At 38.8% G+C, this 14,421-nt stretch overlaps 1 protein-coding gene across 1 annotated transcript in view; it reads right to left on the minus strand.

Annotated features, from left to right (window-relative positions):
• The window catches only part of uxs1 (UDP-glucuronate decarboxylase 1), a 46,943-nt gene extending 43,663 nt beyond the window's left edge, over nucleotides 1-3,280 (minus strand). Inside the window, exon 1 of the mRNA XM_072686085.1 lies at nucleotides 2,416-3,280. Coding sequence (XP_072542186.1) covers nucleotides 2,416-2,503 — 88 coding nt within the window. The 5' untranslated portion in view covers nucleotides 2,504-3,280. The remainder of the gene's footprint in view (nucleotides 1-2,415) is intronic.
• Between the last annotated feature and the right edge of the window lie 11,141 nt (nucleotides 3,281-14,421).

Consider the following 14,421-nt stretch of genomic DNA (forward strand, 5'->3'; position numbering starts at 1 on the left):
ATAATTTCCAAGCACAACACTTTATTCATACAACCTCCAGTCATTAGCATTATAAGTAATATTGTCTTGTCTAAGTCCCGACCTAAAACATGCAGTTGTCTACAAGTCTACGGATGTCACTGAGCTAAAGCAATTTGGAAATAAGGAGTGGGCCAAAATCCCTCCACCGGGTTGTGAGACATATTACAAAAACAGAAAGTGTTTAGTTGCAGTTATTGCTGCTAATGGGGATTAATCAGCTATTGAAAAGTTTTGAAAATGTGAACATTTGGGGTTGGCTGAATGACAAACTCTTCAGAGTTACTTTTCGGCTGAGAGATGAAGCTCTTTAAAGTCTGACAGGTTAGAGCTGCTGTTAGTGGAGCCAGGTAGCTAACTAGCAAGCTATCCTCCAGCTATCTCACAAAACAGCAGCAACAAAGGCATTACCGAGTAAATCAATAGCTTATTTACAGCTTATGGCATTTGTTTTGCGCCTTTCTGAATGAATGTGTAAAATGTCTATGAAGCTGTTCTTATCTTTATCAAGGTCACTTATGAAATGTTAGGTTTTGATTAGGGTTTGAGGTCATTCAGAGTTTGAAATGTGCACAAATTCAGGCGTTCACATAGTGGCAAACACTTTTTCACAGTACTGTATGTACTTTTAAAGACACATTCTGTCAACACAAAGACAAACAATACGGAAAGCTCCAGCACCACTGCTCAATATTTAGCCAGGGTTTAACGTGCACACAAAAGACAAGAAGATGCTTATTCAGGCAAGACAAACTGGAAAGAACAGGTTTTGACTACAGGTGGACTCTCATTTTTGTCGAAGTCATTCATCCCAACAGGTACCACAGGTTGGACAGGTTATGCACGCATGCACAAATATACCGCATACTGGTTTATATGTGATCAAAATCTAGTAATATGTCTGTGTCTCTGATTTGTGCAAATCACAAAATTACAATTAAGCCATCACCTCAATCAAACTGCAGTGTTTTTTGCTTTTGCCTCAAAAGCATGGGGAATGTGACTGAAGAGTAATGGCTTGTCAATGCCAGTGTTCATCTGACAGACAGAGAGTGGTTCACATTACAACTACGTACACTGGTTTATAAAATGTGGGCACTGGCATCTAAGCATTGGCCTCATCGCTGGGAGATCACAGTTCTGTTTGCAGATTTGATTGCCTGTGATCCCAGACGTTGGCCCTCCATGATGTGGTCCCTCTCTCTCCCCCACTACTTAGTGCAACGCTAGCCGGACATCTGACAGCTGAGGATGTGGCAGAATTGGCAGTCAGTGCTCTCCTGTGCGTGTGCTCAGTTGACCAATGACGCTGCTTTGGTCGACTTGTCTCAGAGGAAGCACATGCTAAATTTCACCCTGCCAGCGCTGGTCACACCTTGTGATGGGAGGAGAGCCTAGCTGTAAGGGAGATAACTGGGAGAGAGCAAGTTTTATCCCAAAACCTTCTCAAAACTGTTGTGAAATCTATGTCTCAGACGTTTGCTTCCTATAACCATGGTGGGAAAATAATATTTAGAGACATATATAGAAACATAGACATATATAGAAACATTCCCTTTGTTTAACAAATTGTTCTCTCAGTTTAAAAAAAATTCAGCCCCTCCGTTTCAATTTTTTTTTCATAAATTAGACCCTCAGTTTCATAAATCACTCTCAATTTAAAACAAATCAAACCCCTGTTTAATAAATCAGACCCTCAATTTAAAACAAATCAGACCCCTCAATTTCAGAAATCAGCCCCCCTGTTAAAAAAAATCTGCCTCTCAGTTTAATAAATCAGACCCTCAATTTTAAACAAATCAGACCCCTCAATTTCAGAAATCAGCCCCCCTGTTAAAAAAAAAATCTGCCTCTCAGTTTAATAAATCAGACCCTCAATTTTAAACAAATCAGACCCCTCAATTTCAGAAATCAGCCCCCCTGTTAAAAAAAAAATCTGCCTCTCAGTTTAATAAATCAGACCCTCAATTTTAAACAAATCAGACCCCTCAATTTCAGAAATCAGCCCCCCTGTTAAAAAAAAAATCTGCCTCTCAGTTTAATAAATCAGACCCTCAATTTAAAACAAATCAGACCCCTCAATTTCAGAAATCAGCCCCCCTGTTAAAAATAAAAATCTGCCTCTCAGTTTAGTAAATCAGACCCTCAATTTAAAACAAACCAGCCCCTCAGTTTGACTGAAGCATCCCCTCTAAACCGAGGGGTCGATTAACCAAACTGAGGGAACCATTCATGTCTCTGATTATTATTTTTCAGCCTTGATATTTTAGGGGCTCCATATAGATCAAACCTCAGTGAATGATGTTTCACAACTTCACCCCCTTTAACTTTTACTTTAGAGAGAAAAGTGGCGGTATTGAAAGTATGAAAGTGTATCATGTAAGACAGTCTACTTACAGGCGATGTACGCAATGAGAGCGAGGGCGACGAGGAGTTTCATAATTCTTCTGTTTATTACTGTTATCAGCCAGGTCATCCGCATCATCCTCCAGAAAATGCAGCATTGAAACGGGAAGCCGCGGCGAGCTCCCTCACAACCAGTGCATTATTAAAGCCCAGGGACAAACGCTCCAGTGACCGAGTCAGACTAACTCAGAAAGCCGCCTTAAACCGGGCAGAGCATCCCGGGCTAACGCTGGCGGTTCAACTACAGAGTGCCCACAATGGTGTCTGGTGGAGAACTTGAACTTACTGATAAAGCTTCAACTTAAACGGAACGAGGGCGTTGAAGCCCCTGCCTGTGACAGGTTAGAGCTGCTGCTAGTGGAGCCAGGTGGCTAGCTAACTAGCAAGCTACCCCCCAGCTATCTCTCGCACAACAGCAGCCACAAAAAGAGGGTTACCGTGTAAATGAACAGCTTATGCACAGCGAGGCATCTGTGTTTTGCGTAAGAAGGCACTCTGTTCCCCAGTACTATAAAAAGAGTCCCATTCTTCTCGGCGCCAACAACAGGTTCCTGAGTGTTAGCTAGCCAGCTAGCTCAATCAGCGCTGTCTTCAGTGCAGACATGTTGCCTGCTCGTGGAGAGTCCGTTAACTTTGATAAACTGGCCTTTCTTCTTCAGTCGGGCACCAGGGCCAGTCACAGCGGACACAGCTGATCGGCTAACCACTTTCGGAAGACCGTCGATATCTTTAAACAACGGAATTAACGCAGAAACGAGCTGCAACTTCTCCGTATAGCCACTTCTTCAAGTGGGCCGTACACAACACGAGCGATGTACTCGGCGATCAGCTGCTTATCCTGCCGCGGTAGCAGAAATACACTAACACGGCTTGTAATGTTGAAGGGTAGCAGTACAGTAAAGCCAGCTCCCCTTAAAGCAGACACGGGAACAGACACACACGACGTGTCTTTCTCGCCTTATCTTGATATAAAAAGAAAGGAAGGGATCTTTTTTCTTCTTTTTTTAGTTTGTAGGTAGCTATATGGATACGTTGTCAGAGGAAAGTAATCGAGTACAGATGTGTTCACCATGAGAACAGAGCTCCTTTCATAGAGCGCAGACAGAGCGGCAATCTTCGATTCAGACTCATAACTCACACAGTACTTTTCCACTAAACACGGTCACTCTTGCTCTTGTTTCTTTATATGAGCCAGTGCTGCCGCGTCTGTACTCTTTTCAGGTTCATAAATGTGTGGTTATGTGATATTAGGTCAAATGAATCTATTGTAGTTTCTATATATAAGTGTGATTCTGCTGGAACAGTGCACATGGAGCTGCTCCCTGTAGTTGGTGCCTGTACACACCAACCCCCACTGCCATTTCCCCTCTAAGTACAGAGGAGAAGTATAGTAGTAGTAGTATTGCTGCAGAAGTAGAAGTTGTCATTCATAGTAGTAGTAGTTGTAGTAGTAGTGGTAATAGTATTAGTAGTAGTAGTACTAGTAGTTGGAACAGAAGTAGTAGTTAAAGTCAGCCTTATTGTCAAAACCAAAATATGTACAATGTATATGTACAAATATGTCTCAGACCCATGGTATTATAGTAATTAGTAGTCAAATCAAGTCAAATTTATTTCTATAGCGCTTTTTACAACTGTTGTTGTCACAAACAGCTTTACATAATTAGTAATTAGTAAAAGACGGAAATAAAAGAAATAACATGAGAAGACATAAAGAATCCAAGACCCCCAGTGAGCAAGCCAACGGCGACAGCGGCAAGGAAAAACTCCCTCAGAGCTGGAGGCAGAAACCTTGGGAGGAACCAAGACTCACAAGGGGGACCCGACCCATCCTCTTTTGATCAGAACTATTTATGAATTATTCATAAAAGTTACCAAAGCATCTATACTGATGAACTGCTCTGATCATAAGCACATCATTAATCATGGTGTAGTAGAGCTTAATATAGTCATGGCAGTGATGGTCAGAGTAATAATGGCTAATAGTGGTGATATTAATAGTGGCAGTTAGTTAAGAGTCCAGGTTTTAACATGGTCATTAGACAGGTAGCAGTGGTAGGAGACTGTGCCGCTGGTCTGGCATGGGTGGTGGTGGGGGCGGGGCCTGCTGGTAGGTGGCAGCTGGTCTGACGCAGGTAGAGGGGACCTCAGTGGGCAATCTTTCAGCATTTACCTCAGCAGGATTTATGGAGAGCAGAAATGAAAATGTTGTGTCTGACGGCTCCAGCAGGTCTGACTATAACAGCCTAGGAGGAATGTAAATTGTTTGTATAAATAAATTGATCCCTGACATTGACATCAGAAGTAAAGTGGCATATGCAGCAACATACCTATAAAGTATATCAATAAAGTATATGTATAGCGGTCCCTGAAATGACAAGTAAGGTATATATGCAGCAGGGTACGGTTAGTGCAAATATAAACAGTGGTGCAAATTGGAGCTTATAGACTCTTAGTATCAATACTATTTTGGTAGTATTGCTGTTAGAGTAAGTATTAGTATAACAGCAGTAGTATGGAAATATATATATATGTATATGTGTGTATGGTCAAATGTGATACTACAAGATCTCAACAATAAGAACTTCACACTAACAGTCAAACATGGCGGTGGTAGTGGGATGGTGTGTGGATGCTTTTCTGCCTCAGGACATGGGTGACTTCCCATAATTGACAGACAAATGAAGTGTGCCTTTTTTTAACAGAAACTTCTGCAAGACAGTAGTCTGATGCCCTAGCCTTGTGGAGCTATGTAGCAGAACTGAAGCAAGGGGCAAGTCTAAGCAATTGGTAATGGCTTAAAAAATAATCTTTGGTGTGGCCTAGTTAAAGCCCTGACATTAAATCCATTTAGCTGTTAGGACCTTAAATAGACAGTTCATGTTCGAAAGCCCTCTAGTGTGACTGAATGTCTGGTTGTGGATTTTTCACAAGGCTGATATTGGCTTTGTAAAATGTTTCTCCTTAAATAAGTAAAATGAAAATGAATGAAAACTGTGTTGTGGTGTTTTGTCTTGTCTTATATTACATATTGTATGAGGATCTAAACTCATTTAAGGGGCAAATACTTTGTATATGACAATCTATAAAAGTACTCACCATAAAGTTGAAGTATGTATTTCCATTACACCATGAATGGCGTCAAGACTGAAATGGCCATATGTTTGACAGGGATATGGAGGTGAACAGGAAGTCCATTGAGAAATCTACAGCTTTTGGTTTCATTCTTTCAGAGCATTCTCTGGAGAAGGACATTTTTGTATTGTCATTGTATGCCCCTGAAGGACACAGATAGTTGATGTCTTGGTCAATTTGTTGTCTGTGAATGGGAGACTATAACTAGAATATGTGATGAATTCTTAACAAACGCTGTGCATTGTTAACCACATAATTCTGAAGAATGTAAAGAAACAATATGTCTGAAAACACAATTTTGCCAGACTGCGGTTCATTGTGTTTTTGGCTTTCATGTGCTGCACAGTGTTTAGTAACGTTTCTGTCTGTCTTGGAGCTCTGAGCTGATGTCAGGGCAGATAGCATTAGGGGTAGTAGTCATTTCTAAGACTTTAAAAGAGCATGGTTCTTCCAGGCTAGATAACTCATTTCTATTGTAATTGGTATTGATGCTCAATAAGCAGCAGCCAATTCCATGCTGTTGTTAGTATGACAAGATATGAGAGGTTGCATCTCTCTTATACACTTGCCTGTACCTGATCAATTTCTAAATATCTACCCTGCTTGCATCATCTGCAAAGTACTGTAATTCAGTCCAGGACTATTACACACCAGAGAGCACAAAGCCTTTGGTAGCCCTATTCTCTGACTCTCAGTCTGTCAATCAAAAAAGCTCTTCTCTTCCATGAGCATAGCTCTACATGCATCATTAAATCCCTGTCAGAATGCTTGAAAATGTTGCCAAAACCTATTCATTGTGATAATTGCACTCTAACATATTGCAGATTTCTTTTCATGTTTCTGTGATCACATGTCTCAATTATGTTTTACATTTAAAGCAATTACGTCCATGACCCCACCAGCAATAATACACTGGTCTCTGTGGGGTGTCTCTCTCAAATCAATGATTTTAAATGAAGAAATACATAGTGTGTGTGTGTGTGTGTGTGTGTGTATGCTGCACAGCGCCAGAGACCTGAGTTTGTGGGTTTGATGCACCTGATATCTGCCTGTGAGAACATTGGAGTATTCCATGTGGGTCTGTATGGGTCTCATCTGGATGCTCCAGTTTTCTCCCACCTCCCAAAAACACATGATAGGTGAACTGGCTATGCTAAATGCTATGCTAAATTCCCCCTAGGTGTAAGTGAATGAGTGTGTGTGGGATACCCTGCAATGGACTAGCGGTATTCCAGCCTTGCACCCAGTGATTCTGGGTACACTCCGGACCCACCGCAAAAAAACAGGACCCCTGCCTACCTAAGGGATTCTCAGGTTTCCTTCATTTCTCACCTTTTATCTGACCAAACCATTCATTTCTGAACCAAGAGCTTTTTTTTTATTTATGTCCTGGATGAAGTGGTCATAGTGATGATACTGACAGCTGTAGTATTAACTATACCCACATAACATAAGTCGTATTCAGACAGACTTTTATGGTTGCAATGACCACAGTTGTGATTGCTCCATCTTTCTTTCCAGAACTTTGCCTTGTTATCCATCTAACCACAGCCTATACTTACCATAAACAGTTCTTGTCTTCCCAGTGTCTTCAGCTGTACTTGCTCCTATAGTCTATACTTTTTTTTTTATTATTATTAATGTTATTTCTCTGCACTTACCTTTAAGGCAGGGCTCTTTGGTCCTGGAGGGCTAGAATTTAGCACAGTTTGGTGATTTCTCTGCTCAAACTGATCGTATTCATCTCTTCAATTGATTACCAGGCTTAGTAGGTGTGTTTGATTAAGGACATCACCGAACCATACCTGTCTGGACCATAATTTGAGACCCTTGATTTAATGTTTTTCTTTGAAATTAAACTTCATTCATGAAGGTATATAAAAAAACTGAGATGAAGGCCTTTACAGTTTTAAAGACAGCATAGCAGGTTGTGTAAATTAATACATGAGTACAACGTGAAAACTGCATCCAAACTTGTTCAGATTTAAATTTTTTGTCCATATTTTCTTTGGATTTCTGAATCTTTGATTTCTGAGAGAAAGAGTCAAATCTTTCAGTGGCAGCTTATGTTCTGGAATTAACCTGCACAACGTTAAGTTTGTTTACGCTTGACCTCATGACATTTGCAGTAAATATGTCTGCAGACAGTATTTCTGTTAATAATGGGATGTCCTTCCATTGAAGGTAATATTGACATGAAGTCTTGACTGATTTGCTGACTATTGTGATGAAAATAAGTAATTTCGTTATTTCCAGAATATTTTCCTGTCACTGTTATCATTTTTCATCAGCTCAATAAGTTGTTATCTCAACCTTGGAATGTAGATAAAATGGAATAAATTGACATAGTCTGTCTGACAGATGCAATGTCTGTGCATGTCCTTCATTTTGTTTGTCACCAACGGCCTTTATTCTGAACATCTCTGTCAGAAAAGTGTGTGCTTGTCCTTATGACTCTTCAGTCTGACCTCGAGCCTGGAGGTCAGTTTAACTCGGCCCATTACGGGATAAGAGCAGGATGGGGATGGTTGCCGTCCAATCCCCAGTTGTTTAATATTGTTTAATATTCAGCATGTTTCCACACTTTAACAATGTCTGCATACTACATATTTAAAAAACAGTAAGGAAATCTGTAATTTTCCACAAACATGACCATGAACATGGGATTATTTAAATATGATAAACCTGCTGATAGTGCAGATTCTTTTTTTTCCTTGGGGTAATTGGCTGTGATCTTGCTCTGAGTAGTGCCAAATAAATAGGAAACTCTGGAAGCATACAACCTTAGGTCACCACTCCCAGTGCCAAGCATACATTGGCTGATGGAGCTCCTTTTGGAATGAGTTGCAGTGCTATGTCTGATCTAGAACTATTCATCCAGCATCAGTACCTAACCTTATTAATGCTCTTGTGGCTTAATGCATTCAAATCCTTCCTGTAATTTTCCAATGTCTAGGTCAAAGACTTCCCTTAAAGGAGAGGCTGTTACAGCAGAAATATCAAGAGGGATTCTAGTAGTATGGTAGTGCTAAACTAATTGGAATGATACATTATTTGGGCATTTCTTATTTAACACAAAAAATCTGAGAAAGGCATTCTGATCTGAAGCATGTAACAGATACTAACATGTATTTCACCTCGTATGTAACAGTGTCTCCGTCACTATGTTCTGGTTAGGCAACCATTGGTATTCACAGTCTGTCATGTATGTTGTACTCCTGGAAGCTCCAGAGTGAATGACAGTTTTTCAGACAAAACTGGTCCCATCCAACATAAATCAAAACCTGAATGGTTAATTTCTCTCTTAGTTCCTAATTGTGTTGGTGGTTAACCTCCACCAGTTCAACCAAAGATGTCTGAACCAATGGGGGACTCATGGTAGCTGTATCTACCATGAGACTATGTAACAAAATCCTGATTGGACTATTTTCTGTTTAGCATCACAAGCGTCACAAATGTAAAACCAATATGGCCTCAGCTAATAAAATGAAATTGGACTAGTACAGTTATAATGCAGTTCCAAAAACAAGCAGGTTTCTATTTAATAAAAATGAAATAAAAATAAAACCACAAGAACCATGCCTAGAAGGCCCCTGGGGGTTCCCCACTGTTGATATCTGGCCCAAATTAGAGTGTGCTGGAGTCAGCTATAATGGGAATGTATTTTTTTGTCTTCTTGCATGGCAGAGACATCTATCAGGTCAAAGTAGGGTCAGCTTCACTGAACAACTCCATTCCAAGCCTTTGTGTAAAGCTATTTAAGCCTCAATCTTGTCTATTTAGACATTGAAAATCCAAACAGGCCTTTCAATTGCTCTCCAATTTCACCCATAATTTAAGTGGAACAGATCATCATCACAATGCACTTTCACAGAACCATTAAGCAGAAGTCGCACTTCAAGAGGAGAAGCTTGACCTATTGATGGTAATAGTGGAGTTCATGGTAGTGGTAAGTGTAATTGTCTGTCTGTGTGTGTGTGTGTGTGTGTGTGTGTGTGTATATACATACCTACAATGTACTTTTGTCATTTGACATAGATCGAACATATTTGGACAAAATTCTTTGAAAGGTAAATCGGCTTTTATATTAATCGAGTATGAAAACAGTTAGGATTAAATATTTACTGTACAGAATAATGCTGAAAATCAATAGCTTTTGTCATGTTTATCAAAATGCGTTCTACTGATTGTCTGTTGAAAGGTCTTACCTGTCATGGCGTGTTAAGCCAGACACAGAGGGATGAACACTCACAGAGATGGAATCAAAGCTAGTTGTTTATTAACAAAAACCAAGGTAACATAAAGGGGCAAACGAGGCAAAAGAAGCAGTAACTACTTGGTACAAATGTAAACGCAACACAAACGTGACAAACGAGAGAATAAAATGAACAAAATGAACCTGGGACTGGGAGGAACCGGGAACTGCAACAAATGTGGACCAGTTGTTTCACTTGTCACAAGTTATTTTGTGGGCAGTTCATGCCCTGAGTTCTAAGATCTTGTTCTCAGATCTTGAATGGCATCTATGATAGCTAGAAGAGTCATCACTGCATTTTTAAGAATGGACAAAGTTAAATAACTAAAGTTAAATAACTAAAGACTACTTTGCATATATATATATATTTTTTAACTCACCTTGTCTGGATCACTCTCCTACATGAGTTTCTTAACTTAGTTTCCTTTAAGAAATCAAATCAAACCTGGGTGCAGTTTGTGTAATGTGTGTTTGATAGACTATATTTGGAGCTGTAGAGTGCTGAAAGAATGTCTACTGGGAGCTGTATCATCCATCACTCTTTCCACTTGCTTCGCCAAATCACACCACACCTCAGCAGGCACTGACAGTGTGCCTGTGACTCTAAACACAGCCAAGAATCTTGGGACCCTCACAGGCAAATCAAGGGACATTGGCACCAATTTAGTCAAGGGCAAACCAAATTTAAATCAGTCTAGCTCCCTTGGTGGGAGAGAAGTTAAAACAAGTGTGGTTTATCAAAGACTCTCGAATTTTATATGACAGCTCCAGTGTCACTCACAAATAGACATTTAGCACACATCCGTGTGGTTTGCTATAGGCAGCTTGATGGATTAAAACAATGAATGATAGGACAATTTAAGGTAATGCTTTGTTAACATTGCTTCCATGTAAAAATGCATGTGGAAAGGAAAGTGAGAAGAGTTTGAAATAAATATTACTTTAATTTTCTTAATGAACATTTTCCTCATCATTTTTTCTGCCCTGTAAAAAAGCCACACCCACCCAAAATATATTAACATTCCCAGAGCCTTGGCTCTGGAGGCTATGGAGTCATCCAATCAATATAGCCACAGGGAGGATATATCAGGCTTAGTAAGCTTCTGATGCAATAGTCAACAATCTCTGATATTTATATGCTTGCTTCACTATTATGATTTTAAATGCAGTACTTAGCAGTCTGTAGTCTGTCCAACTGATTTCAGCAAGCTTGTGAGGTTGTCTATTCCTCAATAGACAAGCTTTAGTGACTTCTGATTTTACAGATAATAACTGTGTAAATTGGCAGTAATAAATTGTAATAATCTCTAAATTAAATGCCAATTTCCAAGTCATTAATTATTGCAGTAACTTTAATTGGTGATGAATTGGTAAAATAATGGTAGTTAAATGGCAGTTTAAATGTTTTTAGACAAAAATGACATTTTGTAACTGTCTACCAACAGACAAGTGCTGTTGCCCGGGATATTACATAAAATCAGGGCTGTAACATGCAACATTACATGCTACATTTGTGCAGAGCTTACACAGCTTTTCCTTTTTATTATTCAACAGTAACAATTCCAAAACACCAGAACTGACAAAGTAGAGGTTTGTTGTAGCACCTGTTGAGCCTTGTGCGCATTTCAAGAGGGCAGTTAAAGCATATTCTGTATGAAATTCAGGGCTTCTTTACATTAATTTAGTACCTTTAATTTGTAAAAAAAAAAAAATGGCTGTATAAAAACAATAGGGTTGTGTTTTATATAATAACATCATGGCTGTGATGATCTACTGTGATCAAATTCTAGTTGTGATGTTACTCACAATATTACACCCCCTCTTGTATTCTATTTCTAAATTTAAATGTGTTCTAGAAAATGTACTTAAAGGCATCAAGTATTAACAATGCAATGCAGAAATTTTTCAACACTCTTAAAACTTTACTAGGAAATCCAATTCACTTTAAAGACATGACTGACAAGAATCATCATAAAATCCAAGATCTTATCATTGTTGCCACTGTTGCACAAAAAACAAGCATGTGTCTCTAAAATGGTCACTTTACAGGAGAGGAAACCCTCCTTAACTCTCATTGTATCTATATAGACATATTTGGAGGGGTGGCATTAATAACCCAACACTATAAGACTGCAATTTGGAGAAAAAGACAAATTTCATATATTAAATATATCGTAACAAAACCTTTGTATAGTTTTGGTGTTTTAGTGACATATTTTGAATCCCAAACTGCCCTTCACATCATGTCAACATTTAATAATAGGACCAGCACAATTGTCCACAATTAGAAATCATGACTTAACTGACATAACTTCTATGAAAGTCAATTTATTTATTTTTTTTGCTTCTTCTGTAAAACGTTTTTTGATACAATTATTGTATGTGACATAAGGACATACTGTAAGAGGTGGGACAGCTACTCTGTTAACCCAGTTCAAAGGACAATGCTCTGTCAACAGCAATCATATGGCAGTGACAAGAGCAGTGCGTTTTGGAGATACAAGCTTTTTGCAGAACAGTCTGTGGATCAGTAGATCAACAATCACTGTCATTTTGACTCCCTGTGGTGCATTTATGCAATTGTTTTAACTCAAGATCATAAATACATAGTTAGCTCCCAGCGTTTCTATACAACGTTGGCTATCACAGATGCAATTGGAACTGATTTGATAGCCCAAAGCATTCCAAAGATAGGCCAAGTCTGATCCGGCAGATCACCAGTCATAAATCATTCACACGGGCCATAAATCATTACTGATATGTCAGATTAGCTCAATCACAAGTTTTATAGCCCCTGAGTACATACGCACACACACCACCTCTTTGATTGAATTACAGATACATTTTTTTTGACATCTAACAAGTTGATATTAATAAAATTCATTACAGCATTCTTCAAACTATGACCAATAGCACAGAAGGTCTACTTTCAGGAATCGGATGTGATGAGAAATGTACAATATGCCTGAACATTTTTAATCAATTTTTAATGAGAACATTTTTTCATTTTTAAAAGGGATCCACCATCCAACATTCCATAGATACACCTATACATGCACAGACCCTCTAATGTATATATGCTTATATATGCACTGATCTGAATAACACAGCAGAGTCTATATCTATGTGCAGTATTTGGTAGTACAGAGACATTTACATTGTGCATTGCTATACTTGTTACATTGCTATTATGGTGGTTCTTTCAAAATCATTTGTTGGGAAGATTGTGAGTGTGGGATGAGTCGGGGTGGTGATTATCAAACATCCTGACCTCACTGACGCTCTTGTCGCTGAATGCAATCAAATTCTCACAGCAATGCTTCAAACTCTAGTAGAAAGCCTTCCCTGGACAGTAGAGACAGTTACTACAGTTACAAAAGCTGAAAAAATGTTTTTTTAATTACTCTTGATTTCAGAAGAAACAGTGAATGAGCAGGCATCCCAATACCTTCGTCCATATATCCACATGACCACAGCATTGTGAAACACTTTGAAGTATGGAAGAAGTTTGGAAGACTTTCCTGACTATCTGACCAAACTCAGTAACCAAAAAAGAAAAGTTTCGGTTGGAGAGTTAAACACAAACTGAATGGTACCTCAGATCTTGTCCTTCCAGAAGGGCAGCTATCTCCGTCAATCATGTCTTTATGCTACAGCGGCTAGAAGGAAGCCAGTTAGGAGTAAAAGCATATGACTGCCTGTCCTGAGTCTGGCTCCAGCAGCACACAGAAAGACATCCTCAGGTCTGATGAGACAAATATCGAACACTTTGGCCTGAATTAATTTTTGTGTATTTGCATGAATTTCATGAAGTGTGATGAAATTTAAATTAAGTTTATAAGATGAGGAGAAGGTTAAAAGTAGGAAACGGAAAAGTGGAGAATGCAAACTGTGCAAAGACACAGACTTAGTAAAAAAAAAAAAAATGAGTTTCCAAGAAAAAAAAGGAAAAAAATGCTTACATTTGGTAGCACCAAAAAAAGGCTTTCAAGCGATGCTTCAGGCACTTTTTCAAGTTTTAAAAACTTCCATATGACGTGAATTATTTTTCCCCATTAGACAACAAAACTGTATTATAAGCATGTAAAAAAGGGTATTTGATTTTTTAAAAAATAAAATAGTTCTTTTAATTATTTAAATTTTAGTTGCACCTGAATTAAATGTATTACATCAACACGTCTTGCCATAAGAGAAGATTTGTGTTAATATAAAATGCACTGACTGAGTACTTTATTAGAAATGCCTGTACACCAACTCATTAATGCAATCATACATAGCAAATCATACTGTGATCGTAATGAAGTTACACAAGTTGGAATGTTATAATCTCCCAGCTCCGGCCTGCGCAGTGCGCACACGTCATTTATTTTTTATCTTATGTTATGACCTAAATGCAAAATAAATGTGTGCAATAGCTCACGCATTGTTCACATTGTGGAGTTCCATTCTTAATAAACAGTTTTCTTAAATAATGATGAATGAAAGCCTATGTGGCCTTCTGTGTTGCACTGTTCACTAACATCCTTCTGAACAGATTTCGGATAGAACGAAAGGAAAAACATCCAGCCGGCAGCAGTTCAGTTAAGCACAGAAAGCTGAGGCTGCAG

This window comes from Salminus brasiliensis, chromosome 8 (assembly GCF_030463535.1).
Source record: "Salminus brasiliensis chromosome 8, fSalBra1.hap2, whole genome shotgun sequence".
NCBI classification, from domain to species: domain Eukaryota; kingdom Metazoa; phylum Chordata; class Actinopteri; order Characiformes; family Bryconidae; genus Salminus; species Salminus brasiliensis.